General features: G+C 57.7%; 1 protein-coding gene across 12 annotated transcripts in view; it reads left to right on the forward strand.

Moving 5' to 3' along the window:
• Positions 1-27,578, forward strand: part of PITPNM2 (phosphatidylinositol transfer protein membrane associated 2) — a 143,403-nt gene that overhangs the window by 112,583 nt on the left and 3,242 nt on the right. For 3 of the 12 annotated variants that reach the window (XM_053206133.1, XM_053206134.1, XM_027043853.2), the window contains 23 exons: positions 4,790-5,004; positions 6,068-6,189; positions 8,728-8,955; positions 11,207-11,524; positions 12,195-12,254; positions 12,524-12,619; positions 15,026-15,130; positions 15,347-15,417; positions 18,160-18,407; positions 18,808-18,997; positions 19,122-19,241; positions 19,831-20,048; positions 20,503-20,681; positions 21,775-21,945; positions 22,478-22,627; positions 23,683-23,847; positions 24,525-24,686; positions 25,502-25,650; positions 25,963-26,079; positions 26,394-26,510; positions 26,612-26,760; positions 26,854-27,003; positions 27,367-27,550. In XM_053206133.1, coding sequence (XP_053062108.1) covers positions 4,790-5,004; positions 6,068-6,189; positions 8,728-8,955; positions 11,207-11,524; positions 12,195-12,254; positions 12,524-12,619; positions 15,026-15,130; positions 15,347-15,417; positions 18,160-18,407; positions 18,808-18,997; positions 19,122-19,241; positions 19,831-20,048; positions 20,503-20,681; positions 21,775-21,945; positions 22,478-22,627; positions 23,683-23,847; positions 24,525-24,686; positions 25,502-25,650; positions 25,963-26,079; positions 26,394-26,510; positions 26,612-26,760; positions 26,854-27,003; positions 27,367-27,550 — 3,684 coding nt within the window. The remainder of the gene's footprint in view (positions 1-4,789; positions 5,005-6,067; positions 6,190-8,727; positions 8,956-11,206; positions 11,525-12,194; positions 12,255-12,523; positions 12,620-15,025; positions 15,131-15,346; positions 15,418-18,159; positions 18,408-18,807; positions 18,998-19,121; positions 19,242-19,830; positions 20,049-20,502; positions 20,682-21,774; positions 21,946-22,477; positions 22,628-23,682; positions 23,848-24,524; positions 24,687-25,501; positions 25,651-25,962; positions 26,080-26,393; positions 26,511-26,611; positions 26,761-26,853; positions 27,004-27,366; positions 27,551-27,578) is intronic. The other 9 variants (XM_053206135.1, XM_053206138.1, XM_053206139.1 and 6 more) reach the window with 9 other exon arrangements.

Genomic DNA, 27,578 nt, shown 5'->3' on the forward strand with positions numbered 1-27,578 from the left:
GTCCCTATAATTATGAAGAGGAAAGGACAGAAAGAGACACAGTGATGTGATGGTGGAGGCAGAGAGCCGAGTGATGCGGCCACAAGACCAGGAACGCCTGGGGCCCTGGGGTCTGGAGGAAGCCAAGAAGGAGCCCCCCTAGAGCCTTGGGAGTGGACATGGTGGCTTTCCCTGGCTAGGAGTTTGAGGACAGCTCAGGCTAGGTCACCCACTGAGGCCGGATGGGACCTTCCCTACCCCTGCTCCTTGTCCCTCCCTGCCTCTTCTCCACCCTCAGCTCCCTGGCAGGCTGGGTGCCCCGCCTCAGCCTTCAGAGACTGCTTGTGGCCCTGGCTCCTGTGACCTGTGTGTCCCCTTCACACTGAGTCACCACAAACCCTAGATGTGTTTGTTTCCTGGGGGGGGGGGGGGCTTAAAACAAGAGAAATGTATTCTCTCTCGCTTCTGGAGGCCAGAAGTCTGAAATCAAGGTGTCCGCAGGGCCTGCTCCCTTTGAAGGCCCTCTCTCCCTCTGAGGATTCTGCCTTGCTCCCCTCCAGCCTCTGGTGGCGGCCAGCTTCATTGGCTAGTGGCTACATCCCTTTAGTCTGTCTTTTAAGGACATGGTCCTTGGATTTAGGACCCACCTTAATCCGGTGTGACTTCATCTTAACGAATTATATCTGCGAAGATGCTATTTCCAAATAAAACCACATTCCTTTTTTTTTTAAGTTGCTTTCTTTGTTTTCTTTTCTTTTTTTTTTTTTAAGTTTCTTTATTTTGAGAGAGAGAGATTCAGAGAGGGTTGAGCAGAGCGAGAGGGAGTAACAGAGGATCCAACGTGGTCTCTGCGCTGACAGCCGTGAGTCCAATGCAGGGCTCGAATTCATGAACAGCGAGATCACGATCTGAGACAAAGTCAGACGCTTAACCGACTGAGCCACCCCAGGCGACCATAAAGCCACATTCTAAGGTTCTGGGTGGATGTGAATTTTGGGGGGCCCTTTAGCCCACTACACCAGGCCTTAGACAGATAGGTAGCCCCATCTCCCCTTATAGTTTTGGAAATTGAGACCAGAGAGAAGTGACTTGTCCAGGGTGAGAGGGAACTGGTCACAGAGTTGGGACTAGAACCCATTTATTTGCTCAATAAGTACCGAGTACCTGCCTTATGCCAAGGTGTCTTCATGCTGTGGGCTGCACAGGTCCCAGAGTCCAACAGGATCTCGAGTACAGGTTGAGCTCTGCCACTTGAAGCTGTGTACCTTGAACAAGTCATTCCACGTCTCTTAGCCTCCACCTTCCCTTCTGCAAACTGGGAACAGTAGCAGCACTCAGCCTTTCTCAAGGGGTTGTGGCACTACCTAAAGGGAGACGTGCACGCAGAGCACATAGCACAACCATAATGAGTGAAGCCACCACGAAGCATGAGCTTACAAAGTGTCTGGGAAATGGTCGCTGCTTTCATTACAGAATCTGGGCCGCATTCCGTGGGCTCCTTTGAAGAGCAAAGGATGGCGTATCCCTGCTGACCCCATCTGTGCCCTCCGCCAGGGTCCTTTCTATTTTTTTTTTATGAAGGGGACTCAGCTGCTCTGGGCCGTGGAGATATGGCATGTCTTTGTACCCCAGGGGTGAGACTGTGTTCTTGGGAGCGCCTGTGTGTGTGTGTGTGTGTGTGTGTGTGTGTGTGTGTGTGCGCGCGCGCGCATGTGCACACCTGCTATTCAGGAAGCTGACCGAAGGTGGCCTTGGTGATGCCGTCATGTCACCATGGAAACAGATGCTGGGCTTAAAGTCACCAGGACCTTGACCATGAATGAGGCTTTCTGCATAAGTAGAAACCTGAGCTTTTGGACACTGGGAAGAACATTTGGGGCAGACAGACATTTAGAGGTGACCCAGGAGTCCTCTCTCTCAGGCAGCACCACTGAGGCCCCTTCCCACTTCCCGTGTTTGATCTCTCTGAAATCTTAGTGAGTATAGACACAGGATTGGTTTCTGTTTGTTTGTTTTGTTTTATACCAGCTTTATTGAGGTGTGAGTCCCACACCACACAGTTCACACATTTGAAGGGTACAGTTTAGGGATTTTTCGCATATTCACAGGGTTGTCAAACCATCACCACGATTTTAGAGTATTGTCATCACCCCAAGAAGTCACTCTCCAGCCCCCCGCCCCCACCCCCATCCCTAGGCAACCAGTAATCTGCCTTCTGTCTGTACAGATTTGCCTGTACTGGACATTTCGTGTCAATGGGATCGTACACTATGTGGACTTTTGTGTCAGGCTTCTTACGCATCGTTCTCAGGGTTCATCCACGTCGTAACAGGTTTTGGCCCTTCATTCCTTTTTATGGCCGACTCTTACTCCATTGTGTGGGTATAATTTGTCTATCCATTTTTCAGATCACGGACATTGGGTTGTTTCCACCTTTTGGCTCTTGTGACTAATGCTGCGGTGAACATTCGAGCACAGGTTTCGTGTGGACATGTTCTCCTTCTCCTGGATGTTTACCTAGCAGTGGAATTGCTGGGTCATACGGCAATTCTATGTTGAGCTTTTTGAAGAACCGCCAAATTGTTTTCCGCGGCTGCTGTACCGTTTTATATTCCCACCAGCAATGCGTGAGGGTTCCAGTTTCTCCACATCCTCACAACACTTGTTATGGTCTGTCTTTGTAGCCATCCTAGTGGGTCTGAAGTGGTAACTTGTAGTTTTGGTCTGCCTCTCCCCAGTGGCTAGTGATGTTGAGTATCTTTTCATGTGCTTGTTGGCCATTGATGTACTTCTTTGGAGGTATGCCTGTTCAAGTCCTTTGCCCATTTTTGAATTGGATTGTATCTTTGTTGTTGAGTTGCAGTAGTTCTTTATATATTTTAAATACAAGTCCCTTATCAGATACATTATTTACAAGAACTTTCTCTGTGGGTTGTCTTTTCATTATCTTCATAGTATCCTTTGATGCACAAAAGTTTAAAAATTTATATGAAGTCCAATTTATCTATTTTTTCTTTGGCTGTTTGTACTTTGGGTACCCTATTTAAAAAAAAACATTGTCAAATCCGAGGTCATGAAGATTTACTCCTATGATTTCTTCTAAGAGTTGTGTAGTTTAAGCTCTTACATTTAGGTTTTTGATCCATTTTGAGTTAATCTTTATATATGATGTGAGGTAGGGGTCCAACTTCATTGTTTTACATGTGGATATCCAATTATCTCACCAGTATACTGGGACATGTTGAAAAGACTTCGTTCCTTCATTGAATGATCTCAGCACTCTGGTTGAAAATCAAAACATATAGTATGTAGATATATGGATTTATTTGTAGACTTTCAGCCCCATTCTTTAGATCTATCCTATGCCAGTACTACATTGTTTTGATTACTGTAATTTTATAGCAAGATTTTCTGGAAAAAAATGTAATGTTTATTTATTTTTGAGAGAGAAAGAGTGTGGTGAACAGGGGAGGGCAGAGAGAGAGGGACACAGAGAATCTGAAGCAGGCTCCAGGCTCTGAGCTGTCAGTACAGAGCCCGACGTGGGGCTCAAACCCATGAATCATGAGATCATGACCTGAGCCAAAGTTGGATGCTTAACCAACTGAGCCACCCAGGCGCGCCTATGGCAAGATTTTTTGTAGCAGGGTGCCTGGGTGGCTCAGTCTGTTAAGCGTTCAGTTCTTGATTTTGGCTCAGGTCATGATCTCATGATTTGGGAGATCAAGCCCTGTGTCAGGCTCTGCACTGACAATGCGGAGCCTGCTTGGGATTCTCACTCTCCTCTCTCTGCACCTCCCCTACTTGTGCGCACGCTCTCTCTCTCTCTCGCTCTGTCTCTCAAAATAAATAACTTAAAAAAAAAGATTTTGTGTAGGAAAATGTAAATGTTCCAACTTTGCTTTGCTTTGCTTTGCTTTGTTTTCGAGATTGTTTTGGCTATTTGAGATCCTTCTCTGATCCTTCCTGATTTTATGATCAGTTTTTCCACAGCTACCAGAAAGGCCACTGGGGATTTTGACAGGGATTGCACTGGATCTGTAGAATGCTTTGGGGAATATTGACCTCTTAACAATATTAAATCTTCCAATGCATGAACACAGATGTCTTTCCATTTACTTAGGTTTTTACTTTCTTTTGGCAATGTATTATAGTTTCAGTATCTGAGTGCTTCACCTTCATTACATTTATCCAAGATATTTTATTCTTTTGTATGTTCTTGTCAATGGAAATGGTTGCTTCATTTCCTTTTTGCATTGCTTATTTTTGTGTGTTGATTTTGTATCCTGCAACTTTGCTGAATTCATTTACTTTGTCTAACAGGTTTGGAGGTGGGGGGGATTCTTCAGGATTTTCCATATATAAGATTATGTCCTTGGCAGATTGAGGTGGTTTTATTTCTTCCTTTCCAATTTGAGTGCCTCTGATTGTTTCTTTTTCTTGACTAATGTCTTGGGCTAGAACTTCCAGTACAATGTTGAATAGAACCTAGAGAGCGGGCATCCTCAACTTGTTCCTGATGCTGGGAACACTTTTAGTCCTGGGACTGACGGGAGCCAGAAGGGAGGAGTTTGCACAGGCAGTGCTAGAGCTCACAGGGAGACCATGGCCTGTTGAGTCTCCTGTAGGAGTACAGGGGCATGTGGAGTCTGGGCCTGGATCTGGGAGTCCTGAAGCGACACAGAAGAAGCCATCCTGGTTGGCCAAAGCCCCTCCTCCTCTCAGCACCCCTGGGCCTGGTCTCCTGGGCCCCTTCCCTTCTGCAGAGTGCTCTGGCCCCAACACATGGTGAATGCTTTTGTCCCTGTAGAAGAAGAGCCGTAATGAGACGTATGGCCAAGGTAGCGGAGTGGAGATCTTGGAGAACCGGCCATACACGGATGGCCCCGGCGGCTCTGGACAGTACACGCACAAGGTGTACCATGTGGGCATGCACATCCCCAGCTGGTTCCGCTCCATCCTGCCCAAAGCGGCCCTGAGGGTGGTGGAGGAGTCCTGGAATGCCTACCCCTACACCCGAACCAGGTGAGCCTTTCCCCACACCCTGCACCACCCTCTGGTGGGGAAGGAACCCCGGGGGTGGCCCTCTAAGTAGGCTCACCCTCCCAAGAGGCTCAGACTCCTGGGGAGCTAAGTCTCCATTCCAGGAGTCTCCATCCTCAGAGAACAGGCAGGAAAGGGGAGGGTGTCCCCCTTGTTACTGCACCTTCCCAGGAAGGCCGGGAAAGCATGAGTCAGGTGAGGGCCACCTGAGATCCCTTTGCCATCTAGGAAGGCTCAGGGAATACAAACTCATGTTAATGATCACCTGGGAATGCGGGGCACTAACCAACCAGCTAGGAAGAAACGTGAACCAAGGGTAGACCAGATGGCCCAGAGATTCTCTCTGACCCTGAGACCTTCAGCACCTGCAGCAGTGCTTTCTTATTTTCCACTTTGAACAGGGCTTCCTTTGGATTCCCCAAGAAGGGAGGCTCTTCACTCCGTGCTCCCACCCACCCAGTGTAGCTGAGTGTAACAGATAAGGGGCTGCTCCCAGCTGGCCACCCACTTACTGTGCAAGTGGAGTCCCCACGAGTCTCCTGGGGCTTCATTCTCCCCACTAAATGAGGACCTGGGCTTATCAGAGGGTCCACCGAGGTTATTCATCTTCCCAGAAGTACTATCCTCCTCTGAGCTCATGTCCAGCCAAGAGAAAGGGGTGTGGCCTTGTTGTCAGACCTGGTGGCTTGGGGGGTAAGGGGTTGGGGAGGTGTCACAGAGTGCTAATTTAGATTCAGCCTACTGGGTTCATGCCCCATGCTTGTGGTATGTCTGTGTGTCTACGGCCATCCATGCCTTACACACATGAACAATGGCCATAGGGCTTCTGGAAGCTTCCTCCGATGTTTCTGACCCCCTCTCCCCAGACACATTCCCCACCCCCAGCCTGGCCTTGGCCTGGACAAGGAGAGGTCCAGGAGGTGGACAGACAGGCAAGTCTCAGCCACCACCCCCACCCTTTCTCCCTCTCCTGCCCAGTGGGGTCCCACAGGCCCTGACCCACCCCTGCAGGCACTAGTCCTGATGTATGCTTTCCTCCCCACAGGTTCACGTGCCCCTTTGTGGAGAAATTCTCCATCGACATCGAAACCTTTTATAAAACCGATGCTGGAGAAAACCCTAATGTGTTCAGCCTGTCTCCTGTGGAGAAGAGCCAGCTGACAATCGGTAACCACCACTATAGCGCTCCCCGCCTGGGAAGGGCAGGAGCCCTGCAGGGCCACTTTCCAGGGTCCCTGCCTACATGTCCCTTGGCTCTGCCCCTTGTCTCCAGGCCTGGAAGGCTCCAGACTGGCTCCTGTCCTGGGCAGGGAGGTCATAGTCCCAGCAAGCATGAGGGCACAGGGATGGCAGGATCAGACTCCTTGGCCCCATTTTCCTGACGTGCACATTGAGGCTCAGTGCCTTTCCCACTCAAGCCCCTTCCCTCAATCCCTTCCAGTTGTCCTCCTCCCCTGGAGGGCACGTGTGTGCTCAGGGGGCCATCTCAGGCTGGCGGCTGTGCGTGGGTGCAGCCTGTGGGGGCTCTGGCACACTGCAGGGCCTGTGTCCCCTTGACGGTGAGTGGCCTCTCCAGCTGACTGTACATGAGGAAACAGCCCGTCTGTTAACTTAAGAGAGGCCTGAGAATCAGGATTTGCATGTGAAATCTTCCAATTCCTAAATAAACTTAGTAAACTGGCCAAGCCAACCACATCTGTGGGCCACCTGCAGCTCAGCAGCCACTGGTCTGCAACTGGTGGGTTCCAGGCTCTGCGGGGCAAGCCACCACGGAGGTGCTTCAGGCAGGTGCGTGGCCAGGTTAGAGAGCTGCATTCCAGGCCGTGTGGGGTGAGCCGCCATGGAGGCAGGTGCATGGCCGGCGTTAGACAGATGGCTCCCAGCACCACAGGGTCCAATCTCAGGCAGCCTCTGATGGGCACGAAGGGCTTCTCCTTGGGACCCCCTCACCCAGCTCCCTCCCTCCTGCTGGAGTTTTCAGGCCCCATGGGGCTTTGGGAGCTCTATCAGTGTGAACAGGCTGCCGCAATGTACCACAGGCTGGGGGGCTAAACACAGAAGTTTAGTGTCTCGCTAAAGTCTGAGGTCAGAGTGTGAGCAGGCTTGTCTCCTTCTGGAGTCACTGAGGGAGAATCTGTGCATGCCCTTCCCCTAGCTTCTGGTGGCTCCTGGCAGTTTCTGGCATTCCTTGGCATATAAATACATCACCCTAATCTCTCCCTCATCCTCACATGGCACTCTCCCCCTGTGCTTGTCTGTGTCCAAATTTCCCCTTTTTAGAAGCAGATTAGTCATAGTGGAGTAGAGCCTACCCTAATGACCTCATTTTAATTTGGTTCCTTCTTTAAAGGCCTTATCTCCAAATAAGGTCACGTTCTGAGGAACTGGAGGGTTAGGACTCCAACATACGAATTTGTAGGGGACACATTCGACCCACAACAGGAGGGATGGACCCCGCATGATACAGGCCTTCTGCCAGCTCAGGTGCAGCCAGCCTCAGACAAGGCCTGAGCTCCATGGGCTGCCTCCGGAGGCCACCTGCTGTGATTCCTAAGTCTCTGTGATATGACTCATCCATGTCCCGGCCTGCCCCTTGGCCTTTGCGCGGATGTGGTCTGCTCCACGAAGGATGTCTGTCCCTCCCCCGAAAGCCCCTGCCCCTGGGGAGCTCCTGACCCCTTGCTGATTTCCGTGGAGCCCACGTCTGTGCCTGCAAACCACCACGTGGATTCAGTGTGGGCCAGCAAGCAGGGGAGACGAGACAGAGCGTGGCCAGGGCAGAGCCCGCCGGGTGCCATCATCCCCATGCGTCCCGAAAAGGGCCTCTCTGAGCCACAAACTCTCTTCTGGGGTTTATGTACCCCAAGTGTGTACCCAGTCCTCTGTAACACATGCATGCCTTGGGAGCCCGCACAGCAGGGAGAGACTTGGGACAAGAGGTGGCATGGCCCAGGCCCTGCCCCGAGTTGCTGCTGTTCCTCTTGGATCCATACCCCACACCCAGCCAGGTCCCACCGCCCCCAGTCCTGTTTCCCCAGCACCCAGCCCTGTGGCATCCACTACCCGCTCTCAGGACCAACACCTCCTGCCGATCTCCTCCCTTCTGACCTAAGAGGGGCTCCTACCCGGCCAGCCTGCCTTAAAGCCACTACGTGTATATATAAGGAGAATATAGCGCCATTTCCCCTCAGGGTACCGTGTGGGTGCCCAGCCTGGTGAGAGAAGGACGCATCCCCATCCCCTCCCCCGATACAGACACTCTAGTGGCCCCCCAAACTCTCCCCATCCCTTACTGCTGGAACCTTCTCGGCTTCGCTGCTTTGCTCCTGTAGCTGAAATGCCACCTTTTCTGGGAATCTCTTCCCGGCCTTCCCTTCTGTTTCCCTGCCCCCCCGGCAGCCACCACCCTGTTCCACATCCTCTGTGGAAACTCATCTCCCTGTGCCTCCTAAGCTCATCATCTAATTTGTCTGCTTAGGCAAGTGGTAGAGTCATGGGAGGACACAGGCCCTGAGGTCAGGAGAGCCCAAAGTCAGAGTGGCCCAGAGCAGCATCCCCAATCCCAGGTCCAGCCTATGGCACAGGAGGCCCAGAGGCCTGTGAGGACTTGAAGGGGGAGGGCAGAGACACAGGGGAGGGGACTGAACAGGGAGGGGCGGGCTGGAGGTTGGGCGGAAGTGGCCACCAGCGGGCTCTCCCCCACAGACTTCATCGACATTGTCAAGGACCCCGTACCCCCCAGTGAGTATAAGACAGAAGAGGACCCCAAGCTATTCCACTCGATCAAGACACAGCGGGGGCCGCTGTCTGACAACTGGATCGAAGAGTACAAGCAGCAAGTTTTCCCCATCATGTGCGCCTACAAGCTCTGTAAGGTCGAGTTCCGCTACTGGGGCATGCAGTCCAAGATCGAGAGGTTCATCCACGACACGGGTGAGCTCGCCAGTGCCCGCCGCCTCCCTCCGCATCCGGGGCAGGTCCCTCCTCCTCCCAGAAGCTGACCCAGAGCCCATGCGCAGCTTCCTGCCCAGTTTATCTTGGCTGCTTGCCGAGCACCTATAGATGACAAGCGGCGTCCCCGGGCCCTGCCCCCAGACACTCTTGACAGGCTTGTGTTTGTAGCATATAGTGCCAGCCCCCTGAGGAGGAGCAGCCCCAGGAGACAGCCTCCCTGCTCTTACCTGCACCTCTTACCCCAGGCCCCAGCTCTGCCTCCCCTATGGGCTGGACGTTCCAGGCACAGAGGGCCTTGAATGCCGTGGTGCCCTCACACTGTGGAGCCCGGCCTGGAGCAGGTGTCCAGGGAACAGGTGGACCAGCAGGACCAACCTGGGGTTCCTGGCCCAGCTAGAGCTGACCCGGGCTCCTCCCTCCCCTAGCACCCCCAGCTCCCTACCTGCCCCCCCCGCCCCTACCCAGGTCATGGCATGAGATCAGTGCCAAGGGCCTGGCCCAGCCCAAGCTCATGAGCCAGGAGTAGCACCTGGACAGACATCTTTTGACTCCAAGGCCCAGGGTTTTGGTTCAGATGTGAATCTTTGGAACAGATGTCCCACACTGTTGATGATATGCTTCACATGTGCTGTAACAGCTCACGATGACCTGTGAGGATAGTCAAGTCACCTGTCCGTTTGTAGAGGAGGAAGCAGAGACCCAGTGCTGGGTCTGACCCCAGATCTCCCTTCCTAGCTACCCTGGATCTGAACTGATATTCTCATAGCAGTGGGGCCGTGGCTTCTCATCAGATGGTCTGTTGAGTGTGGGACCCAAGGATAGTATGCCTGAGGCCATCGCCCAGGACTTGGAGGACATAGTCTTGGCTGAAGGAGGGCAGAGGGTGAAGGGATCTGGGAAGTATTTCTGGGGAGGCAGAGCGGCCTGAGCCAGGAGGAATGGTCACCATAGAGCTGCCTGAGGACATGACATGGGTTGACCACTTGGAAAGCCGCTCTACTTTCTTTAGGAGAGTGGAAGATGCATGCCTTGAGACCCAGTGATGTCCCTCTCAGGTTTGCCCCTTGGAGAAACTCTTATACACATTCCAGAATGTTCAGAGCAGCAGATTGGTAAAAGCCAAGTGGACAAACAATGAAAGTGAGCCAAAGGCCCAATGGCAAAAGAAGGAATAAATGAAATGTGGTATTTCAAACAAATAAACACCATGCAGCAACGAACCTGAAACTCACCCAAAACAGCAGGCGGCAGGAAAATACATGCAGCTTGACACATACATGTAAAAATGTCAATAACCTGCAAACCAACCCAACCTGTCGTGTAGAAAAACACACCTGTGTGCTCCAACCAGAAAGAAAAGCAAATAAACACAGAGTTGAAGCTGGACTGGGCAGGGGGAGAATGCGTCCAGGAGGGCCAGCCAAGGGCTCCCTGTTACTGGTCATGTCTGCTCCCTCACTGGGTAGTGTGGGTAAGGATGCTCTATTTCTTCTTAATGTTTTCTTAACGAGCTTTATTGAGGCCTAATTTTACACACCATACACTTCACCCCTTGCAAGAGGACAGTTCTATAAGTGGCAGTATATTCAGAGTCGTGCACACTGTTCTAGAACATTCCATCACCTCAGTCTTTCGTTCCTGTTCACAGTCACCCCCACTCCCACCCCCAGCCCAAGGCAACCCCCATCTGCCTTCTGTCCCTAAAGTTCTTTTATTATCCTTTCTACCTTGAAAGCTCTTACTTTCGTTATTTTACACGCATGATATATTCTTCTGTATCTTTATCTTCTTTTGTCTTATTTTATGTGTATATACGTTCTACTTATAAGAAAAAGGACCAACCCACTTTGAACTGGAACTTGATTTCCATGTGGAAATTGGACAGGAAAAGTGTATAGATACCAACCGAGACAGAAAACTGGCAGGAATCCCCCCTCCGTCTCCCCTTAGGGCAGGAATCCCCCCAAAATTCAATGTGGCTTCTGAGCAGGCACATTCCCTTAGGAGGCACCCCTGCTCTAGTTATACAACCACCGTGAGCTTGTGAGGTCATCTGTGAGCCATTTGCAAATGGGGAAACTGAGGCACAGGGTAGGGAGGGCAGTGATTTGCCCACGGCCACACGGTGGGGATGACCTTGGGTTGCCTCCCAGCCCCGAGCCCGGCCCTGGGGGCTGACCGTGCCCGTGTCTCCTGTCTCTCCCCTCCCCCTGCCGCTGCCCGGGACCAGGCCTGCGGAAGGTGATGGTCAGGGCCCACCGGCAGGCCTGGTGCTGGCAGGACGAATGGTACGGGCTCAACATGGAGAACATCCGGGAGCTGGAGAAAGAGGCACAGCTCATGCTGTCCCGCAAGATGGCCCGGTTCAATGAGGATGACGAGGAGGCTGTGCAGCTGGCCAAGGACGAAGCCATCCAGGTCCAGGTCGCTGGGGAGCCCGCCCAGCCCAGCAGCAGCAGCAGCAGCAGCGGGGAGCCCCTGGCGGGCCGGGGTCTCAAAAAGCAGTGGTCCACATCCTCCAAGTCTTCGAGGTCGTCCAAGCGGGGAGGTGAGCACCGTAGCTCCGCCTTTTACCACCCCGGCAACAGCCGTCACCCCCGCTCCGGGCAGCCCCTTGCCACCCACCGTCAGAGAATTCTGGCTCCTCCCGGGGACTCTTGCCCCCAGACCTTGTGGGCCACGCCTGAGGGGGGTCAGAACCATTCTGCCGGTAACCGCCCCCCACAGTTCAGAGTGAGCCCAGGGTGTCTGTCCCCTCCCCCCAACACAAAGCAGGTGGCCCAGACTCACCTACAAGGGCCAGGTGAGACAGGCTGGCCGTGTGGGAACCCAGCTCTCAGCCTCTCCTGGGGCCCAGATGGCTGCAGCTCTGAGGAGCTGGGCTTCCCAGGAGGAGGGGGGGTTCTTAGTGGGTACCTGTCAGCACAGCCAGGAGGGGCCTCTGCTCCTGTGGTGGGAGCCAGGCTGAAGGAGTCTGAAAGCCTTTACATCCTGAGAGAGGCCTTTCTCGGGAGAATTTTTGCAAAAGCACCGTGGCTGTTTGGGAAACCAGGATTATCCTGTGTAGAGCCAGGAGTCCCCTCTGTGAGTCCAGCTTCCCCACACCAGGCTTGGCCGTCTGTGTGCTGAAGGCATCTGTGTATGTATATGTGTCGATGCCTTTTATGTGCTCACTTGCCGACAGCACCCCGCAGCCCCATCTGTCTGCTCTGCTGCAGGGGAACTGAAGGGGCTCGCTCCCGGAAAGACCCAGGTCAAAGGCACAGGAGCAGACCCAGGTCTGTGCGACTGTGCGTCCTGGCCTCATACCTGACACCCTCCCCCTTCCTCGTCCTCCCCGGGACACACCTGTTTTGTGCCAGGTGGGCTGGGCGGGGCCGTCTTGAAAGTTCCAGGAGCTTCCACCAAAATGAGCCAGGGTCACCCCACCCCTCATTTCTCCCTCCGTTCTCTCCTGAGCCCTCCCGGCCCATCACCTCCGCCTGCCTTCCGCCCGCCCGGCCTCACCCAGCCGGGTGGTGGGTCAGCCTGCGGTTTTGCCTTCCAGCCAGCCCTTCCCGCCACAGCATCTCCGAGTGGAGGATGCAGAGCATCGCCCGGGACTCGGACGAAGGCTCGGAAGATGAGTACTTCGATGCTCATGGTAGGCAGTGGCTCCTCCCGGGGCAGAGGGGGAGGATCTGGGCAGGGTTGGAGCAGGAGGTGTGGACTGAAGCAGCAGTGGGGCAGAGCATGAGACGAAATCACCGGGAGTCTGGGGTCTCACCCTGGCCACGTGCCGGGATGTCTCTGCCGGGCCTGGCAGGCAGGGACTGTTCTCTCGAGCACCGTCCCCCTCAGAATGGATTTATACAGTCAGACGGGGGCTTTTTTCCATATGTGAGTTTATTTCCACAAGCAGCTTTACCAAAGCATGACATCTTACAGTTTTCTAAATTTTTGCAATGACCTTGTTTTTTGCCTTGGTTAAATGCAAGTACACCGAATGTAGAAACTTTAGAAACTGCGATGAGCCGGAAATATGTGAGGTGCCCATTTTCCCACTAATCCCCAAATCAACACAGTGAGCACACGGCCTGACGAATCACCCACCTGTGCTGGGAAGGTGCGGGTACACTTAACCTTCAAACGACACGAGTTTGAACTCTCCAGGTCCACTCACACGTGCTTTTTCCCTCAATAAATACCGTACCGTAAATGTATTTCCTCTGCCTTATGATTTTCTTAACAACATTGGTTTTTTTCTACCTAGCTTAGTTTATTGTAAGAATATGGTATATAATACATATGACATACAAAATGTGTGTCAGTCGACTGTTTATGTCACCCGTCGGGCTTCCGGTCAACAGCAGGCTGTTAGTGGTTAAGTTTCTGAGGAGTCAGAAGTTTTACACGGATTTTTGACTCTGCGGGGGGCCAGCGTCCCAGCCCTCCCTCCCTCCCCTCTCCCCCCACCGTGTTGTTCAAGGGTCAACTGCGCTAAACATTCACTTGCTTCATACCTTGGCCGTTCCTCTCGACTGGCAGACGGGTCTGTGGAGACAGTTCTGCGGCTTGTGATTTACAAGGCGGGACACCGGCTCGGAAAGGGAGGGGAACTTGCCCACAGGCGCTAGGCAGGGCAGCGGCAGGCCAGAGCCCTCTCACGCTGCAGCCACCTGACTGTTATGGCATCTTAGTTAACTGGCTGGTCTCGAGGGAACACTTGGTGGGGGGGAGGGGGTGTCAGTGTCCAGGCAAGAGGGATCTAAGATGGGGAGCTGCAGAGGGTGGCAGGTGGTTCCTGAGCCGCCCTCGGTACCTGGGTCCTCCCCAGGGGTGAAGAAAGGTGTCTGGGGCATCCCATCCCACCCCAGCCAAGCTAAGAGGTGCACCCTCCCCTGGCTGTGAGTCCCTGACAAGAGGAAAATACACATCTAATGTAGGAACTTTTTTTTTTTTAATGTTTGTTTATTTTTGAGAGAGAGACACATAGAGCACAAGCTAGGAGAGGCAGAGAGAGGGAGACACAGAATCCGAAGCAGGATCCAGGCTCTGAGCTGTCGGCACAGACCCTGACGTGGGGCTCGAACTCCTAAACCGTGAGATCGTGACCTGAGCTGAAGACGCTTAACCGACTGAGCCACCCAGGCGCCCCTAATGTAGGAACTTTAAAAAAAAAATCAAAAAACAAAAACAGAAGGGAGAAGAGACAGCAAAGTAGGAGATGCCAGAGCGGCCGTGGCCGGGGAAGCACCTGCTGACCCGCTGTGTGGCCAGAGGAGTGACCAGTACAAGCCAGCGTCTGCACAGCTGCCTCCAGCCCCGTGGTCCCCAGGCCGATGGTCTCGGAAAAGCAGAAACTAGAGAAATGGATGGAAGTGTTCAGAGCAGCGCCTCTCGCCGGGCTGTACTCGTGCAGATGTTGAAAACAGGAACATTAACTGATGAGTGGAGAAACAATATACCGTGATGCGGTCCGTCTATACTGTGAAATAGGACTGGGCCCTAAAAAAGAACGAAACTCTGACGCCCGCTACAATGTAGATGGAGTTTGATAGTATGATGCTCAGTGAGAGAAGCCAGACACAAAAGGCCGCATCCCGTGTGATTCCGTTATGTGAAATGTCCAGAACAGGCAAATCCATGGAGACAGAAACTAGACAGGTGGTCACCAGGGGCCAGGGCACGGGGTGTGACTGCTAATGGCTACAAGGCTTCCATTCGGGGAGGTGGAAATGTTCTGGAACCAGATAGAGGTGGCAGTTGCACAGCATTGTGAATGGACTAAATGCTACTTTAAAATGGTTCAGATGGTGAATTTTATCTTATGTGAACGTTACACAATTTTGAGAAAAGGTCAGGCAGAAGCCCTGCGGGTGCTGTTCAGGTGTTCATCCTGCTAAGGAGGGAGAGGGCAGAAGCCAGCATGGAGGGTACGGGCCAGAGGAGCATGGGAACCCCCACAGTGGCCACACCTACCCCTGTACCTCCCAGCCAGGCCTCCCGGTGCCCCTCAGTCCCTGCCTTCGAATGGGTCGGTGCTGAAGCCCCACTCTCTCCTCCCCAGAGGACCTGTCCGATTCAGAGGAAATATTCCCCAAGGACATCACCAAATGGAACTCCAATGACCTCATGGACAAAATTGAAAGCCCTGAGCCAGAGGACACACAGGGTACCTTTGTCTGGGGGGGCTACAGGGCCTGGGGGAGGGTGGCCGCAGGGGCCAAGCCCTTCTCTGCCCCAGCTCCTTAGCAGTGCTGGGCATGGAGGGGTGGGGGGGTTGGGAACACCCAAGGCCCCGCTTGTCAGGGTCACGGCCTCTGTCCTGTGGGCCTGGGGCTGCCCGGCTGCCCCTCCGCTCACAGCACCCACTGCTTCTGTGTTGCAGACGGTCTGTACCGCCAGAGTGCTCCCGAGTTCAGGGTGGCCTCCAGTGTGGAGCAGCTGAACATCATCGAGGTGGGTGCCGGGTGGCAAAGGGCCCCCAGGGCTGCAGGGGGAGGGGGGGTGAGCTTGTAGGACCTGTCCTGTGAGAACTTGGCACCCATAGCTTCCCATCCACACTGGCGTAGGTGGCCAGTGGAGAGTGGTGGCCATCAGAGAGAGGCCTGGGGCCTCCTTTCCTCCCTCCCCTGCCGTCCCTGAGAACCAACAGGGCCTTCAGACAGCCCTCAAGGAAGGCCTTGACCCAGCTCCACCTGTGGAAAGTGGAATGAGAAATTTGTAAATTCCAGACCAAACATAAGATCCCCACCTTGAGCCCAGCTTTTCTGCATTTGCTGAAGAACATGAGATGGAAGGGAAGGAAGCAAAAGCTGTCTAGGCAGAAGTGATGTGGTTGGTGGCCGCTGCCCTGCTGGGGGCACGTGGGGCTCCCAGTGTCCAATAAAGCTGTCTTGGTAGAGTGCCTGTGTCCGCTTTGGGGGTTCTTCGCACGAAGCTCAGGCCCCTTCTCCTCTTCCAGCTGTGGGCGGTCAGAGCTGTTTGCATGGGGCGCGGGAGCCACGATGCCCAAGGTAGAGACAGAGCCGGGAACTCGGGACGCTTGGGGAGTTTGGACCGGGTGCATGGGGGAAAAAGGAGCAGCGTCCACACTGCCCTCCCCAACTTGGGCTTTTCTAGAAGGCAAACTGGGACAAGGGGAGTTGATTCCCAATTGGGGGTTAATGGCAAATAAAGCAGAGTCTCCTCCCCACTTAGCACAGGTCTGACGGCCCTTAGGGAGGGGCAGAAGGGACCTTGGGCTCTAGATCTGCCACAGGATGCAGTATGCTTGTTGGAACCCAGCACCGATTCTGGGGCATGGCCATCCAAAGTCAGATCCCTCTGCTTCCAATGGCCCCCAAACCGGAGCCTCCACTCCCCACTCCCAGCGTTGTGGAGGGGGTACGGCTTTATGGAGACACTGACGGGGACCCCCTGGCTCTCCAGAGCTGGCCCCACGGCTCCCAGGCCTGCCTCCACACTCTCCCTCTCGTGGGCTGTGTTCCTACTGGGTTCGAGTCTTGGTGGGGGTGGGGTGTGCCCCAGTATTAGACATGAATGGGAGGAGAGCTGTATCTCCAATTGGCCCCGAACAGTCCCAGCCTCCGGTGCTGGATCCCAGAAGATAGGCACAGGAGGCATTCTCTAGGCCTCTCACTGCCCACCCCCGCCTGGCCTGGGTTTCTCAGGGCCATTGGACTCCCCCTCCCTGACTGGGTGGTGGTGAGGTTGCCCGCAAGACATTCCTTCCTTGAGCCACTCACCGGGCAGTGTTGTTAAGCCCTCGGGGCTGCTGGTCTGGGCAGCTGGTGGCCCCGCCTTGCCCTGGCTGTGAATTCACTCCTGCCAGGTGGGCCACTTGTGAGCAATCCTCACGTGGGGACAGGAATCGCTCCGAAACTCTGCTGGGCAGGTGTTCCTGCCCAGGCCCCGGGGCCCACCGCCGGCCGATGACCAGCCTCCTCTTGGAGATGAGGCAGCCCAGTGTTGCTGTGGCTCCAGACCCCATACCACCCACCGGCCTGCCTTCCTCCTTCACTCAAGGTCATCTGCTGCTCAATGGCTCCTGGGCCAGCCCATACCCTGCCATTTTCTGGCAGCCTCACCAGCCCCTGGGTCCACTGCCTGTATTGCCCATGCCTCGCCTGGGCTCTTGTTGGCACTTGGGCCCTACTCTGCCCCCCGACACGCCACGCGGTGGCCCACTTCAGGGCCAGCTGTCCCCATATGGGCCTTCCAGGTGGCTTTAGGCCCTCGGTCTGTCTCCAAGGTTCCTTAGGGATAGGCCTCTCTCTTCATTTCCTCCTCCTTGTCCCCCACACACCTAGGCATACTAAGGGCATGGCAAGTACTCCCAGTGGCCTCTCTTAGGCCCTGGCCCTGGCTCCTCCAGTCGCACATCAGAAGTTAAGGTGGGGAAAGGTCCCTGGGGATGGGGCCACAGCCTGGATTGGAGGGAAAACACTGAACCGGGGGCAGAAGCTTTGGATTCCAGTCCAGCTTATGATGCGCTCCATGACATTAGACATGTCTCTTGACCTCTCTGGGCCGCCACCACCACCTCCTCTCTAAATGGAATCGTTCCATACCCCATGCAGATGTGTACCAGTCTCAGGTCTCACTTTGACCTCACGTGCAGGCCTGGCCAGCCAGACGTGGGATCGTTACCCCTCCCAAATTAGGTGGGTTCAGACAGACACATCTGCATCCCCTCCCTGCTCTAAGATGTTTGGAGAGAGTCTGAGAATGACAGCACAGGGGACGGAGGACAGGCCCTGTGTAGATGGGGGAGGGCTCGGAGCTGCAGGCTGAGTGCCCAGGATCACCGCCCTCCCGGGCACAGACACACGGAGGGCAGGCGGGCTCCAGAGGCCCCCCCATGGGATGCGCCTGTGCCTCCTCGCCAAGGCCAGAAACTGCTGCCTGGGCCCCCTGACAGGAAGCGGAGTCTGTGCTTTTGTTCAGACTGGCTGATGGGAGCAGGGCCGCTCTTGGGGAGGAAGAAAGGGGCCATCGCCACCTCCCCCAGGGAAGGGGTCGAGGTGGCTAACACCAGGCCCTATAGCTCAGGAACTGAAATCGGGGTTCTCAGAGGGAACAGTGGGCCAGATGGGCCTCCTCCTGGGGTGACAAGGACCCGGCAAGGGGTTGAGTCCGCAGGGAGTTGATGCCACGCCCCCCTCTCCCCGCGCCCCACCCCCACCCCAACCTGCACAGGACGAGGTCAGCCCACCCCTGGCTGCGCCAGCCTCCAAGATCCACGTGCTGCTCCTGCTGCTGCATGGAGGCACCATCCTGGACACGGGTGCCGGGGACCCCAGCTCCAAGCAGGGCGACGCCAACACCATCGCCACCGTGTTCGACACCGTCATGCGTGTGCACTACCCCAGCGCCCTGGGCCATCTCGCCATCCGCCTGGTGCCCTGCCCGCCCATCTGCTCTGATGCCTTTGCCCTCGTCTCCAAGTGAGTGCGTAGGCCCCAGACCACCTGGCCCTGAGGGTCAGGCTTCTCGAACCCTAGTGTCAGGACCCCCGTCTAGATGTCCAGACTCGGCATCCAGCCCCTTCCGTATGGAGGTGGCAAAACCTGTACAGATGGCTGAGCTTACAGAGGAGACTAGCACTTGCCCTGTCTGTGACGTGGAAGACGCTGACCCGCCTCTGGGACAGAGGGCCTTACTCCCCCGCCCTGTGCCTCAAACTTCCAAGGCCTGGCCCACAAGTGACCCCGTGAGGTTTGCCGAGTCACAGCGGAGGCCCTCAGGTGGCAGGCAGCCCCAGCCCTGCTGCCCTGGCCGGGGAGAGGGGCCCACTGGGCCGAGCTGAGGCTTCCTGCTCTCTTCTGACCGGGCCCCCTCCCCCAGCCTTAGCCCCTACAGCCACGATGAAGGCTGTCTGTCCAGCAGCCAGGACCACATCCCCCTGGCCGCCCTGCCCCTGCTGGCCACCTCCTCACCCCAGTACCAGGAGGCGATTGCCACGGTGATTCAGCGGGCCAACCTTGCCTACGGGGACTTCATCAAGTCCCAGGAGGGCATGACCTTCAACGGGCAGGTGAGTCGTGGGATGAAGGAAGGGAAGACAGAAACCCTGCAGGGCAAGAGGTGGTGGCTCTCCCTGGCCGGCACCCCAGCAAACAGGGCGGGCACTCAGGCCTCTGGGGCCTCTCCCCCTGTAGATCTGCCTGATTGGGGACTGCGTCGGGGGCATCCTGGCCTTCGATGCCTTATGCTACAGCAATCAGCCAGTGTCTGAGAGTCAGAGCAGCAGCCGCCGGGGCAGCGTGGCCAGCATGCAGGTATCAGCTTCTCATGGCCCCCAGAGCAGGGGAACCCCGGGATAGAAACTGTGTCACCCTTTAGCCCCAGACATCCCCCAGGGCTGCGGTAAAGGCAAGGAAAGGGCAGAGGTTTCCAGTACAGGTGCCCAGAGGTGGCGGGGTGGGTGCACGGGGCAGGTGAGCAGCTGTAGCAGGAACAAGCCTAGAGCACACGAGGCTCCGGCAGGTGTAAAGCAAGGTCTGCACTGTGCGGAGCTGGGGTCTGGTCCTGGAAGGCGTGGCAGGCGGCTCCTCTGAACTTCCCAGCAGGGGAGAGGATCCGACGTCCCTGGGGCACAGGAGCAAATGGCCTGGGTGGGCCGGGCAAGGCGGTGAGATCAGTGGGAGATCATGAAGATCCAGTTCAGGCAGGGATGAAGGCTGTTGGGACTTGGCCAGTGGGTTGGGGGGACAGTGGCACAACTAGGGGACAGGGCTTTCTCCTCTCCAGCGTGGGTGAGACGCTGGCTGGGCGGTGGCCAGTAGGCCCGGAGTCAGGAGGGAGGACACTGAAGCAGGGCCCAGGCCAGCAGCCACCGGGCAGTGAGCCTGCATGGGGCTGTTCCAGGACACTGACCTGCTGTCCCCGGGCACCCTGGTCAATGCGGCACATGGCGGCAGTGGCAGCGGTGGCCTGGAGAGCAGCCGGCACCTGAGCCGCAGCAACATTGATATCCCCCGAAGCAATGGTGTCGAAGACCCCAAAAGACAGTTGCCCCGAAAGAGGAGTGACTCGTCCACCTATGAGCTGGACACCATCCAGCAGCACCAGGCCTTCCTGTCCAGGTGGGTGGGGCCGGTGGGACCCAAGGGTCAGACCGTGAGGCGCATGGCCTGGTGAGGAGGGGTGACTCCAAGAGGGAGGGACACCTCAGGTTTGAGGCTGTCAACCAGGTCAGGCTGCTGGCCAACGTGAGTGTTGGGTGCCTCTGGGGTCTTGTACAAGCAAGGGCCATCTTGAGCCCAAGGGGACAGTTTGTCCAGGGGTGAAGCCCAGTCAGGGGGCAAAACTGATCAGGGACAGCTGTTCCAAAGGCAGTGGCATCCCTAGGGAGGTTGGGACCAGCTGTCACCAGAGGTGGCCACATCTGCAGGACAACACAGGGGTCGAGGCTCGTTTGGGCCTGATGACCCCTGGGGGGCTTCCTTTGGGAGACTGAGGGCAAGCCAACGCTGAGAAAGGAAGAGCTGTGGTGCCGCCTCACGAGCCACCCCCCCCACCCCACCCCCCCGTCTGCAGCCTCCACGCCAGCGTGCTGAGGAACGAGCCCAGCTCCCGCCACTCGAGCAGCTCCACCATGCTGGACGGCACAGGGGCTGCGGGGAAGTTTGACTTTGAGATCGCAGACCTCTTCCTGTTCGGGTGCCCGCTGGGGCTGGTCCTGGCCTTGAGGAAGACTGTCATCCCTGCCCTGGATGGTGAGAGCTCTGCAGGGGCAGGGCAGGGCAGGGGGTGTATGAGCTGGGTTGAGGGTCTCAGTGGAGCCCTGTCACATGGCCGTAGCCACATCCCAGGCCCGTTCCTGCATCAGCCTGCCTCATTTCTGCCCTCCCCAGCATAGGCTCGCTGCTCCCCTTTGCTCCTACTCTAGCAGCTCAGTCTCCAGCCTCCAGCCCCTGGCCCCTGCTGTTTAATCTTCAAGGCACCTCTGGGAGCTGAGGTCCAGAAGTGAAAGGGCTGCCCCGCGATCAGATAGGGACGGACCCAGTCTCCGGGGCCCAAGATCTTCCCCTAAGGAAGAGATCCTCCTGGGTGCCTGGCTTCCCAGTTTCAGAAGGGCCGCAAGCACACTGCTCCAGAGCCCCTCCTCATGGCTGCAGGGACAGGGAAGAGTGACTTACTGGCCGAGCAGCCTATCAGAGCAAGGATCCCTGCACTGTATGCCCCAGGGGTCAGCCAGTGTGGCCAGGGAGCCCTGACATCCTTACGGGAGTGGAGACTTGCAGGGCTCGCGTTACGTTACGTCCCCAGGTCACAGAGGGGTCAACCGAGGCTCAGAAGGGTGTAGACACTTGCCCAAGAGCAAGTAAGCACTGGCTTATATATATGTAAGTGGACAGAGACTTAGGAACAGTGACATTATGGCAGCGTTATCTGTAATCGGGAAAACCAGAACCATTGTAATGGTTTGTCCATGGAGGGGGCTGCAGCCGTTAAAGGGTCAGGTAGGACTCGCAGTGCTGGAATGAAGAACGCCAACATTTTTGTGTCAAATGGGGGGTGGAGGGGAGCTTGAAGACGATACAGCACCTGTAACTCTGTGTGTGTGTGTGTGTGTGTGTGTGTGTGTGTGTGTGTGTGTGTTTAAAGTGAGACATCTACTCGTGGAGTAGCAGCCCCACCTCACAGCCAGGGCTGCATCCACTCCGCTCAGTTTAAGAACACCTGGTTAATAAACGGTCAGACCCCAAATCAAGAAACATGCTTTTGGATGCTTCTGGACCCCCCACCCCTCGTGCTGCGGACCCTGGCCTCCTTAAGGCTCTGCGATCCCACCCCTGCCCTCCCCAGTTTTCCAGCTGCGGCCAGCCTGCCAGCAAGTCTATAACCTCTTCCACCCCGCGGACCCGTCGGCCTCCCGCCTGGAGCCGCTGCTGGAGCGGAGGTTCCACGCCCTGCCGCCTTTCAGCATCCCCCGCTACCAGCGCTACCCGCTGGGGGACGGCTGCTCCACGCTGCTGGGTGAGACCCGCGGGGGGCCTGGGCCCTGGGCGGGGCGCTTCTGGGGCCCCTGCCGGGTGGGAAGTCACAGCCTGCGCTGAACTCCTCCGAAGCTGGGTCCCCGGTATACCAGGTGGCGGGGGGGATTAGCCCCACACACCCCAGCCAGGGAGGAATGACGTGGCCTCACAGGTCAGGGCCTCACCCCAGGTGCCAGGAGGCAGACTGGGACGCAGATTCCCACCCTGTTGCCCAAGACAGAGCTGGGGACCTGGAGGGACCGTGCGAGAACCCATCGTGGCAGTGGCTGGCGAGGGGGCACAGGATGGGAAGGGGCTGCAGAGTGGGTCTGAGCAGGGAACGTGTGTGAAGGCAGCCCATCGCCCGCTCCCGACCTTCCCCGAGAAGGCCCCATCCCCCCGCCCCACCCTCGAGTGTGTCCTGTCACGTCCTGGTCTTGAAGGAGCCCCACGTGTCTGTCGGAGGAGCACGTCTGGACTGCCCACGAGAGTGTCTGTTGTTGTCCCGTCTGTTCTCTCCCGTCTGCCTCCAGTTGAGACAGTGCAGAGAAACCCCGAGCTGGTCCTAGAGGGTGGGCCCCTGGCCCCTCTCCCCCCAGGAGACGGCTTCCTGGAAACCAGTATCCCCGTTCCCGCGCTCACCTGCCAAGACGGGCCCCGCCCGAGCCCGGACTGTGCTGAGTGTGTGTAACACCCCCATTCGTGGTCGCGTCTGCTTCGCTGGCTGACTGCTGGTCCCCAGGGGCTTTCCCATGCCCTCCTTGGCCACTTGGAACCTGTGGGACCCTAGTGGCATCCCACAGAGACCAGACAGGACAAGTCTTAAGGATCAGGTCCCGGCCCCTCCTCCCTAGGCTCCTGGGAGCCTCGGAGCCCAGAGAGGGGACCGGCTCTCCCAGGGACACCTAGCACGGGCGTCAGTCCAAGGGCTCTGTCTCCCATTTGTGAGGCTGGTGGGGGCAGCTAGGAGATGGGGTGGAACCTTGAGCCTCATCCCACCTGCTCCCCAGGAGAAACCTTTGGTCCTGGGAGGGTTTGATTCTCAGGGTCCCACTCCTTACCTTCCCTGAGGGAGTCCCCATCTGCATGTGAGTTCTCTAGCTGAGCCCCGCTCTCCCTGCTCTGCCCTGCCCTCAGCCCAGGGCCCAGGTGAGCCCTCAGCACCTGCCTCTGTTCCCGGACACACACGCAGGGCTGGCTCAGTGTGGCCCATGCGGGAGACGTGCAGGGGTGTTGCCTCATCCTCAGTGCCCAGCATTGGGTGCCCCTGGGAGACCACTCGGGCCCCTGTTGTAAGTGCCCCTCAAACCCAGCTGCAGGGGGCCGCGGGTCACACCTGGCCGGGCAGAGCCCGGGAGGCTGGGAGGGCTGGACGAGATCAGGAGCTGTGTATTGGGTAAGAAGCGTGGCCAGGGGGGGCTTGAGCCTGGCCGCCTTGCCTCCCTACCTGTTGTGTCTGTGTCAGTCCGTCTGTCCGTCCCTGCCCCGGCTCCATACCCTGCCCTGTCAGCCCCGAGCAGTCAGGCCCCGGCATGCTTGGGCCTGCCCTCACTGCCAGTTGTGCTCAGATGCCACCGTTCGTCTGCAGTGGGAGGGGTCGGCCTTGCCCGCCCAGCCCAGGGCACACCGGGCCCTGCCTCCCACTGCTCAGGGAGCCGGGGGTGGGGGTGGGGGTGCTGAGCTGGAGGAGGAGTGCCTGTCTTACCCACTGGCCTCTCTGGCCCCTGTCCACCCACAGCGGACGCACTCCAGACCCACAGCACAGTCTTTCAAGAGCACGCAGCCCCCTCCTCGCCCGGCACAGCCCCCGCCACCCGCGGCTTCCGCCGAGCCAGTGAGATCAGCATTGCCAGCCAGGTGTCGGGCATGGCCGAGAGCTACACAGCATCCAGCATTGCCCAGAGTGAGTGCAGCAGCAGCCAGGGCCTGCGCTCCCTGGGCCCTCCCCTCTGTCATAGCAGGGGTCTGCACCCTTCCCGCCCCCGGCCCCACCCCGAGATAGCGGGCAGTGCCTGGCGGGCAGTCGCCAGGGATGCCGCTAAACGCCTACAACAATCCCAAATGTCCGTAGCGGACTCAAGGGAGGGGGGATGGCCGGGGCAGCCCAGCGGGGCCAAGTCCAGGCGGCACGAGATGGGCGGTACCATCCAGGCAGCTGGGAGGCGACGGGCCCGGGAAGAGGGGTCCTAACCCCAGAGGGCCCGGTGCTCCCGGAGGAGGAAGCTGTGGGCTGTTTCTGGACAAGCAAACAGAACCAGATAACCAGAGGGGCAGCTGAGGGGAGCTGGAGAGGCGAGATCTCGCTGCGGCCGCTCCTTTGCTGTTCCTGCCCATCTCAGAAGCTTCTCAGCAGCTGGAAGTGGAGCCCAGGTCACCCCCTCTCAGCTCGCCAGGGCCAGCCGCCCACTCTGTCCTCCTCGACTATGTGACTGCCTGCCTGCCTGCCTGCCTGCTCAGGGGCACCTGAGCTGAGGCTGGCGTGGGCGTCCTTCTGTGAGGAGGGAGTCTGGCACTCTTCCCAGTGTCCTTCCTGGTGGGCCCAGCGTGGCTGACCCCTTCCTCGTTGTTCTTGCTTCTCAGAGGCCCCAGGGTCGCTCAGCCATACCCCCAGCGTCAGGCGCCTGTCTCTGCTCGCCCTGCCCCCCCCACCCCCCTCTACCCTGGGCCCCCACCCACAGGCCCAGCAGGGGAGCCCCAGCCTGGAGTGGGCCCCCCACCTCCCCGACTTGGACATCAGAGAAGGTACCGGGCGTCACATGGCCTCTGCCCACACACGCTCGCCTCCTCTAACTGGGGTCACTCACCATTTCCAAGCACATCTCACCGCCAGGTCCTACGCTCTGTGGCCTAACCTGAGAGCTAGAGGCTTGGGCTGGGAGCACTCAGGTCTGGGGAGGACGTAGAGGGGTTGACTGGGGGGGTGATGGCCAAGGGACTGCCTGCCTGTCCCATGTGGCAGGCCACAGGCAGAACTCACAAGAGCCCTGACCCCCATCAGGCACCACTTACCAAGCGTCTGTGTGAACCTAGCAGAAAGGCATCTGATTACCCTTTTCTGGAGCTAGGGGGTTTCCCAGCCCCGAATGGGGGCCAGGACTCACACCCAGGCCGTGAAGCTCAGCCTGCTGCTCACGGCAGGCCTTGCCTCGGGGTTCACCTCTGCAAAGCCTGTCACCAGCCTGAGGCCTGCAGGGCACATGTGGCGGGGAGGGGCAGGAGAGCCTGGAGAGGACAGCAGCAGGGCCCAGGGCAGGGCGTCAACAGGATCAGCAACAGGGCCAGGGATAGACTATCTCCAGACTGGGATTGTCCCCAGCCCCCTAATTCCACACGCTCCTCCCCCACCCCCGTACCCAGGGCCTTCTGGCTGCTTGTGCACCGTCCTGGAGTCCTGCACCTTCCCTGCTCCCCTCTGTCACCCAGCCAGGGGGGAGGAGGTTCGCTGTGGCTGCACCCCTTTCCCTGGTCAGAGGAGGGTCTAGTCTTCGGGCTGAGCCAAGCCTGCGGGGCCTGGGAACCTCCTGAGGTCCAGCCCGGTCAAGGATCCCTCCTGGCAGTTGCAGCCAAGTGGTGGGGCCAGAAGCGGATCGACTACGCCCTGTACTGCCCTGACGCACTGACAGCCTTCCCCACCGTGGCCCTGCCCCACCTCTTCCACGCCAGCTACTGGGAGTCAACGGATGTAGTCTCCTTCCTGCTGAGACAGGTATCCGGGGGCCCACCGCTAGGAGCACTAGGGCCTTGCAAGTAGGACCAGATGACGCCACCGCTGACATGGCCCCATTTCATAGATGGGGGGGGGGGGTGTGCTCCCATCAGACCCCAGAGCAAGCAGGATGGAGGAACCCTCGCAGACACGGGGATGGGGTGGCTGTTACTGCACATTCATGAGACATGTGAACCTGGGGAGGACCAGGAGGCAGACTGCAGTGGGTTGAATAGTGCCCCCCTGGCCCCTCACAGGCTCCTGCGTTTCTGGTTCCTGAGTCTGCCCCATGGCCTGCTTCTTCCCTCCCAGGTCATGAGGCATGACAATTCCAGCATCTTGGAGCTGGACGGCAAAGAGGTTTCCGTGTTCACCCCCTCCAAGCCGAGAGAAAAGTGGCAGCGCAAGAGGACCCACGTGAAGCTGCGGGTGAGGAGGCCTCTGGGGGTCCAGGCCCCGAGGCTGTTGTCCTGTTAAATCCTCGAAAGAAGACACCATATCACAGATGAGGAAACCAAGTCGCAGAGAAGCGTGCTGTGTTACTTAATCCTCAGTCCATGAGGTTGGAGCTGTTGCCCCATTTATAGACAGGGATGTTGCCAAGGCCGTGTAGGGCAGGTGGCTGAGCTGGACTTGAACCTGGGCCATCTTGCTTTAAGCCCGTGCCCACCCACCAGGCCCAGGAGATCCCAGCCACCCCTCCATCCCCTACCCTGACCCAGCCTCGCTCCTCCCGTCCCCAGAACGTGACCGCCAACCACCGGATCAATGACGCAGTCGCCAACGAGGACAGCCCGCAGGTTCTGACGGGCCGGTTCATGTATGGGCCCCTGGACATGGTCACCCTGACTGGGGAGAAGGTAAGGACGTGGCGAGGTTGCGGGAGCCCCTACCCTTGCCTCCCTCTGGCTGGGGAGGCCAGGGGCCCAGCCCCTTCGTGACCAGCCTGCCCGGCCCCCAGGTGGATGTGCACATCATGATGCAGCCGCCCTCGGGCGAGTGGCTGTACCTAGACACGCTGGTGACCAACAGCAGCGGGCGGGTCTCCTACACCATCCCAGAGACCCACCGCCTGGGTGTGGGTGTCTACCCCATCAAGATGGTGGTCAGGTACGTGCCTCTGGGGGGCGAGCAGGCCAGGCCGGCCACCTCTGGGGCAGGAAGAAGAGGGTCCGGTGGGTTCTGATGAGCTCCCCCTCCCAGGGGAGACCACACGTTTGCCGACAGCTACATCACCGTGCTGCCCAAGGGCACGGAGTTCGTGGTCTTCAGTATCGATGGCTCCTTTGCTGCCAGCGTGTCCATCATGGGCAGCGACCCAAAAGTGCGGGCCGGGGCCGTGGACGTGGTGCGGTGAGTGACGCCCAAGGGCACGGGGGGTGGGCTCAGGGGCAGGAAGCTCCTGGAGGCCAAGTTGGGGAGGGCTCTGGGCACCAGAGCAGGGGCTCATGAAGTCAGCACCACCAGCAGCTCGCTGGGTGACCTCTTAATGTTGATGTCTCAGTTCCTCACCTGAGAAGTGGGGCTCCCGACAAGACCAGTTGTACTTGCCACAGAGGGCGTCAGACCGTGTGACCTGTGTGACCGTCCTCGTGGCTGTTACTATTTCTGCTGAGCCCAGAGATGCAGTGTCCTGCGGCTGGGCAAGGAGGCAGGGTGGCCCGGGAGGGAAGACCTGGCGGCCGTGGGACACCCAGTCCTGCCCCTCGTCGCCAGGCACTGGCAGGACCTGGGCTACCTCATCATCTACGTGACTGGCCGGCCTGACATGCAGAAGCAGCGGGTGGTGGCGTGGCTGGCCCAGCACAACTTCCCCCACGGCGTGGTGTCCTTCTGTGACGGCCTGGTGCACGACCCGCTGAGGCACAAGGCCAACTTCCTGAAGCTGCTCATCTCCGAGGTAGGTCCCAGGCGGCAGGGACGGGGCG

Source organism: Acinonyx jubatus, chromosome D3 (genome assembly GCF_027475565.1).
Source record: "Acinonyx jubatus isolate Ajub_Pintada_27869175 chromosome D3, VMU_Ajub_asm_v1.0, whole genome shotgun sequence".
In the NCBI taxonomy this organism is placed as follows: Eukaryota; Metazoa; Chordata; class Mammalia; order Carnivora; family Felidae; genus Acinonyx; species Acinonyx jubatus.